Source organism: Gymnoscopelus microlampas, assembly GCF_963454915.1.
Source record: "Gymnoscopelus microlampas genome assembly, chromosome: 4".
Classification (NCBI taxonomy): Eukaryota; Metazoa; Chordata; class Actinopteri; order Myctophiformes; family Myctophidae; genus Gymnoscopelus; species Gymnoscopelus microlampas.
In genome coordinates, this window is record NC_139941.1 from 42,597,672 (window position 1) to 42,605,620 (window position 7,949).

Genomic DNA, 7,949 nt, shown 5'->3' on the forward strand with positions numbered 1-7,949 from the left:
GATGGCGTGTTTGACCACCGGCGTGTTTTGTACCATTTTTGCACGTTACCAAACAAAATACACTTGATCAGTTTTAAAATGTACTATTAATTTACAAACTTATTAATTAATGTTTCTTAACAATGTTTTATTTACTAAAACACAGTGTAGTCAGGTCACAGCTGTTTTCACATTTAAAGGGATAGTTCACCCAAAAAAGTACTTTTTTTTCCTATCGATTAGTCACCCCGTGGAGACTTGAATTCATGGATATTTTTTTGGTTTGTCGCATTCCTAAGACAATCATTTGATGACCAGCGGACCGGTAGGCAGCGGTTCCGGTAGGAGATACAAACAAGACTCTTTGTGTCTCCTACCGGAACCGCTGCCGGTCATCAAATCATTGAGCTTAGGAATGCGACAAAAACAAAACGATATCCATGAATTCAAGTCTCCATGGGGTGACTAATCGATAGTTGGGGGTGAACTATCCTTTTAAAGAATAGGTGTTGACTGTATATGCGGCAATAAAATTTGTTGCGTCCTGAAAGGGCTTTGGAATTGCGTAACAGTCCAGTCATGAGCATGCAGACAATGTCTGAATGTTGATAATGCAGAACGAGGCTGGCCTTTCTTTTATCTTCTCACCTCCTTTTGGACATGCTTTTTATGTAAGGCCCTGTTCCCATAGCCTTGTTACATCACCACCACACTGCCTGTAAACCAGACACCTTTTGAGAGCAGCAAGTGGCCGGGCTCGGCCAGTTCGAGCTGGATCGCAGTCACACACTCCTCTCTCGACAATTCCCCCCCGCCCCCCTCACCCCCATATTTACCCCATGGCACACACTCTGTGCCTCATTAAATGCTACATTACAAGAGGAATGGTCCCTAGAATGAATAAGATTTATTTTTCAATGTTGCATGCCATAAACAAAAAAGAAAGCCAAGGGAATTGATATGGTCTGGTTAATGTTTTATTCAGGTCTTTTCAAACTTGCATGGGACAAACAATAATGTACAGTACATCTCCATTCTCCTAAACCAGAACATCATTATTTCTATTGTCCCGTGTGTTTGCACCATGCACACGCAAGGACAGCTTTTTCTGTGTGATGTTGGTGCATTTCGCTGACAGCAACCCTATAGAAACATGCTCAATTATTTACATTATGCTCAAATATAAAGACAACCAAAAACAAGCTGGAAACTATGCGATGTACAATGTACAGACAGTACACTATAGAATGGAGAGGTTGGTATAGCAACCTACAGTAGGTAGATGAATAAATATGAATTATTGCACCTGTTGAAAATGTACACAGTAGAGTAGCAGTGGTACCACCGAGGTACAGTGGTTCTCTTATTGTTGAACAAATTGAAGCTTAATTGACATTTCTAGAATACAACAATGTGATAGAATGTAAACTATTCCCTTATTAAACAATGTAACTGACCGCAAATATGTCATGAATTCATTTTAGGGTGCTGTTTCCCTCACAATGTGTAAAACATAAGGAAAACAACACCGTAAAATTAATTAATGATGACATATTTGTGGTCAGTTTACATTTGTACGAGGTTGCATAAATGCATGACGTGTTGTTTTCGAGAATGTTGACGACGAGACTGGTCTGGTCTGAAAAGGGGGTCCCCTTCTATTATTGATCCCTTCACAGCTGACTCCTCTCATCCCGATGAAAAGGACCCCCTCCACCCCGGCCTCCTTTAATGGGCTGCGGGCCAATGAACGAGGAGGAACGGGTCACAGCCCCAACTACCCAGCCAATAGAATGATAGGTTTTGTGCTCTGTTCTGTCCCTCTGAAAGCTGAGGTTGACCCATTAACACGCTTCTCTCTGGTCAGCCAGCCACACATAAGATTTATGCAGTGAAGCATGCATGTTGACCAGTGATGTACAGTAACTAAGTACATGTACTCAAGTACTGTACTTAAGTAAAATTTTGAGCTATTTTTACTTACTCTTACATCTACTCCATTACATCAGGTAGAGGCAAAATATTGTACTTTTACTCCACTACTAGTTACTAGTTACTACTTACTAGATTTTCATTATTATTACAAAACATACATTAACCACTTCAGCCCTATATATACATTTCGGCCATTTGAAAATAGCCGATCTACAAGCTCACAATGCGTCGCATCAAAAGATTTTTGTACATTTTATACGTTTGAAAACTTGTGAAATGGGACATTCTGCATATTGAGTACTTTTACTTTTGTACTTTAAGTACATTTTGATATGGCCGGGGGACACATAGCCGTTGAAATGCCAACGCCAAACATCACAACATCACTCCTACAGGAGCACTGTGTGTGTGAAGGCACATGGAAAAACAACCCAAGAGACCAGAGGTCATCTTTCTCAGAACATTCATTCAAGATGTACCCGATGAATTCACAAAATCTCATACTTGCGTCACAGGCTGGTTTGTACTATATGGGAGACTTTGTCATCCTTATCTTCTTAAATGATTAAAATTGATGCGAAAATATGTCCTCTCTGTCTATCAAGGCTATTTCATATTGAACTTTGCCTATGAGAGTATATGTGCTGAGTCGACATACTGTATGCGCCGTGCAATTTGAGACAAAACTGTGAGACGAAACCATACAATAAGGGAAAGAAACAAGTGGAAAAAGAGAGTAAGAGTGCGTACCATACCATTTATATTATAAATAAGGCTATATATACCCCTATTTCGCACCTTTTCTGTCTCTCTCTTGCTGTATTTGTCTGAAAAACTGAAATTTTCAACAACAAAAAATTATATAAAACCCATCAGGAAAATATAAAAAGTCTCTTTTGTCAACTTTTGTTGCTGTGGTTTTTAGGATTTCTCACTTTGTGAAATAAAATACTATTTCAGGTTTAATCTTCATGATATTTTAGATGCCAGAATCACCTCCCCAATGTCACACCAATGTGATTTGGGGATGAGAGAGATAACATAATTATATGCTAGATAGGCCTGCCAACTTGGCATTTCAGCTAGAGTACATATTCCATACTTCATGTCTGTGTCCAGATATTACTAACTCGCTGCTCAGGCAGAGAGTAAAAAAAAAATTGGCTGTTGGCAAAGTCCATCTGGAATGTTATATTGTTCAATAACTTGCTCCAGAAAGCATAAAACAAATGGGAAGCAGACAGGAATGAAAGCGCTGCATTGTAGTGGTGGCTGAGAATCTCGTAGTGTGGAATGTCCGGTACTTTATATATCCTCACTGCAGTCGTGAGGAAGGAGATTGTCATGGAAAAGGCTAAAGAATAAATCCTCTAGGCGACAACAACATTCAGGAAATATAATTTATTCACATAAATACAATTAATGAAGTACAAAAGAAAAACAAGAGAACATGTGCAAACAATTTTACATGAACAAAGAAACATGTGAGCAATACATACAAGTACAAACACGTAGGCTATACAACCTCAAAGTATATACATATAAACTTAACAATATATATTTTTGTATTCTTTTTTTTTTTTGTACTATAATTGAATATTTTGAAGAGGTCATTCAAAGACTACCGCTGCCAGAGCAGCATCTCTCTTCAGGGTTATTTAATTCTACAGGCCTCTTGTAAGGTCCATCAGGCCTGCCCATCAGTCAGTCAGCCTCCGCATCAAGGAGAGTGTCACACTACGTCGGGAATGATTTGGCCCTACACAGAGCTCCTGCTTGGACGCTGTCACAGGCGAACTGCATTGCAACAGCTACAGTGCACGTGCTGCAGACAGAGATCTAACAGCCGAAAGTGTCCAGTCGATGGTGGAATGGAGTGGGACAGAAGAAAGGTCTTCATGACCCGAGGAAAACCCGTCTTAGATCATACCCAGCCGCTTCTTTAAACTCCTCAGCTGCTCCATGCTGATGTTGTTGCCCCCGCACACCACGATCACTACGGGGCCCAGGTCCTGTGCGAGCTTGCCCTCCTTCTGTAGCCTTTTGATGATACCAGAGTACACGGCGGCCAGGGCCGCGCCGCAGGCAGGCTCCACCAGGACCTTCTCATCATCTGCAGATAAAGAGAGGAGAGAGGGGGAGGAAGATAGATATAAGCCTCAGGTATTCTGTTGAAATATAGATAAAAGAAGTGTTGTGTGGACTAACATCTTGCTACTCACCAACGAAGCGCTCCACAGCCGTAACAGCCTCCTGGTCTGTGACAAGCTCTGAGAAGACTTGGTGCTCACCTACCAGTTTCAGAGTCTGTGCAGAGACTGTCGTCAAGCCCAACGTTGTGGCGATACTACAGAGAAAAAACGTGAATGTTACTCCACCACAAAAAGTCCAAGTCACGAGGGAAAGAAGGCTGAATTATGACAATATTGTGTATTATATATCGCATCTAAATAAAAAGGCCTTTTTACCTGGTGATTTCGGGCAAAGTGACGAGCTCCCCGGCCTTCATTGCTGCGTTGAGACTGTGCGCTCCCACGGTCTCCATGGCTATGATGGGCACGTCGGCCCAGCTGGCGCGACGCAGTCCCTCCACGACTCCATTCAGCAGACCACCACCACCAACTGACAGCACTATGGCTCCTGGCTTCTCCTGCATGTCATCTTCCAGTTCCCTCACAAGGGACGTGTGACCTTCCCTGTAAAAACACACAACAAACAGTGCTTAGGAAAATAAAGATCTGTTTGTATTGTAACGAGTTTAAATGCAGTTGTACCGAAGACCATTATCTGCTAAACGTTTTCATTTCAACAACCTTTTACCACCTGCCATTTAAAATGTAACTTTTATTTGGTGCTTCAAATGTGCCATAAAGGGCTGATTGTGTTCTGTAATAACTTTTTGACAAGTAACCGTAACGATTTGTAGAATCGTCCTCAGGTCTTAATGGCTTAATGATATATACTGTACGTGATGCTTTGTTTTACAGTACTTGGCATCCCTTCAAGTTTAGCACTAGGACAAATGACCATGATAAGATAACGCTAATGTTACACTCTCATTCAAGAAGTATTGTCCCATTCAAGGGTTATTATCAATGGCACAATAATGTGTTTCGTTGAAAAGACACGATAACACAGATATGACCATCATAAATGTGTACATTTAGATATAGCTTCCATTGGAATACTTCAGGATCTCCCTTATCACTTATTATCACCTCTGTATCTTGGTCATGATAGACTAGTTATTGTACAAGTGCACAGAGTACGTGCAATGTAAATGTTATGCAGACAGAAATTGTGATGAACTGACACCTTGAGATCAATTAATTACCAGATGAGAGGGTTGTCGAAGGGAGAGACGAAAATCCATCTGGGGTTATTAGCCACAAGCTGGCGGCCATATTCAATGCTTTCATCTAGAGCCTGTTAAAAGAAAAGCCATTGAGATGCATTCCTCAAGTTTTCTATTATCTTTACAGACCTATCAGTGTAATCTGAAATAATCTAATCAACATAGTTGAACAGAATGATGTGTTGGAAAATAAATGACTCATGCATGATGAGCTCACCTTGCCGTGAACGATCACATGGGCACCTTCATCCTTGAGTCTCTCTACGGTTTGGTTTGGGGTGACACTTGGAACGACTATGGTAGCAGGAACCCCAAGCTGGCGAGCAGAATAGGCAGCGGCCATGCCGGCATTTCCTCCTGTCAGGGGGCCAAAGACAGGGCATGTTAAATTTTGCTAAGACTACTGTCTTTATTTGTATTTTATGTAATGCCTTGATGCTGCTGTTTATTGTTATTCATAACATTCAGCCTCTGACTTGCTTGCTCACCTGAACAGCAGACGAACCGCTCACAACCTCTCTCAGCCCACTGCGAAACAACCAAAATAAATGAATGACTCACACAGAACACTCGCTTGTTGTCTAATGATGATGATCACTACAAACAAAGAGTTCAGACTGGAAGTAACAACAATCTTAAACTGGTCTGCGCTGGTTTATCACCACCACCCCTCTCTCTGGGCTGTTTTGGGCCCCTATTGTATAACCAAGTGTTACTTGGGGCCAGACATCACCCTGTCAGAACCATACAGTCTATGGTCAGAACCAAACAATACACTCCTCTGACTCACGGGATCTGGGAAATGAGAGTTTAATTCGCTCACCGTTTTGCAGAGATGCCCGATGCCTCTGATCTTGAAGGACCCTGTGGGCTGTGATGAGTCCAGTTTGAGGAAAACAGAGGTCCCTGCCACTTTGGTCAGGGCAAGGCTCTCCCTCACTGGGGTGGCGACATGAAGAGGTCCCTGGTTGATCTTCATTTCTGTACAGGACAGATGAACAGACCAATATGTCTCAACAAGAGTGAATGATGAAGATGTGTGTACGTGCTCAGCCTCACACCAGGCAGCAATCAATGGTTTACAGACAGAGAAGCTGTATTCAGGCATATGGATTCAAGGCAAGCATCTTGTATAATTGTCTGACTGTTTCACTACAAATATTAGCCTTGGATCAAGACTATCGTAGATGTATTTTATCGATTCTTACATTTGCATATCTATGCTACGAAAGTCAGACTTTCTATCTATGATAGATAAATGATCTCGATCCAAGGATATACCATTATGCTGTGATCTCAGAGCAATGCAAAGCAATATGCTTGATCACGTTAATAATAGAAATAGCTTTTGTTCAAATTTATCATAAGTATTGAGTTGAATTGAAATAAAATATTGAGATGAATTAAAATATTAAAGGCTATGTTAATATTAATCAAGACTTTATAAAATACTTTTAAGTTAAAATAAACGTTAATAGATGATTACCAACCTGATTATTGATGGCTGAGGGTACAATAGAGAAGTCTTGGTACAGTAGGTACAAGAAGTAATAATTCCAAACTTTCTGTTCCTTCATATTATGTGCATAATATTATATACATGCTGCTGGGGGGCTTGGCAAAGGGCACCCCTACTTCCTGACCAATCACCACTGAGCACTCCGTGACCACGCCCATTTACTGTTTACTATGCGGAAGCGACAGGTGGAAATAAATGAAATTCCATCTAATAAAAGGATTAAGTAATAATGAGTGAATGGCCGGGAGTAGAAGACGCTGTGTGTCTCTATTGCCTACATTTCATTGCTCAAGACGTAGCAAAATCCTAAAACTGACAGATATAAAATATTTCCCTTCGTATTTTGTATTTTATTAAATTAGATGTATTTTATCGATTTTTACATTTTGCATAATCTATGATAGTCTTGGGCTGCACCCCCAGAGTGCCCTGGACTTTCACTAGTAAAGTCCGTATTTCCCCAAACATGTACAAATGCAAAATATAAGGTGCTTACCCGATTGCCCCAAATGTTAACTCGGTATTCGGAATCTTTGCGCGGCGTATTAGTGCATATTCTTCAATAAATATGAGTTTTAATTCCGTCTGTGCCTGAACGCCTTTTCTCCCTCCTCGTTTACTTCCTGTTTACATCACGTATAATACTGGCTTTCACCTGATGCGCCCCGTCACTAATACCTATTGAGGAATACAGGGAATTTCCGACAGAATCCGACACAGACGGGATTAAAACACATATTTATTGAAACATACGGGCTAATACAGTGAACACTGAATCCGAATGTGGAGTTAACATCCGGGACTACAGGGACAGCACTTTTTATATATTTTTGGTACATGTACGGAGAAGTACGGGCTTTCTGTGCGGCCACGACAAGCCCACGACTATCATTGATATGAAAGTAAAAGTCAGACTCGATCAAATACATCTATGATCTGGTCTTGATCCAATGCTAGTATTATATAATATTTTAGTTTCACTCTCTTTATAGCTGTTTATAAAGTCAAAGGTCGTTGTTGGACAGAACAGAAGTCTTATTACATAATATGTGCGGACTGGGCAGACAACAATGTCACAGGCTGTCCTCCTCACCTCTAAAGGAGTTACAGACACTGAGACATTACCTAAAGAGTCGCTACTATTTTGGCTCCACATCCCAA

At 40.9% G+C, this 7,949-nt stretch overlaps 1 protein-coding gene across 1 annotated transcript; it reads right to left on the bottom strand.

Moving 5' to 3' along the window:
• Positions 1 to 3,833: 3,833 nt before the first annotated feature.
• On the bottom strand, positions 3,834 to 6,248 carry LOC311043724 (L-serine dehydratase/L-threonine deaminase-like; the record flags this gene model as incomplete). The annotated part of the gene is made up of 7 exons (XM_084055079.1): positions 3,834 to 4,027; positions 4,137 to 4,261; positions 4,383 to 4,610; positions 5,249 to 5,340; positions 5,487 to 5,626; positions 5,758 to 5,797; positions 6,093 to 6,248. The coding sequence occupies 7 exons, from the start codon at positions 6,246 to 6,248 to the stop codon at positions 3,834 to 3,836; spliced, it is 975 nt and encodes a 324-aa protein (XP_083911205.1).
• Positions 6,249 to 7,949: the final 1,701 nt, after the last annotated feature.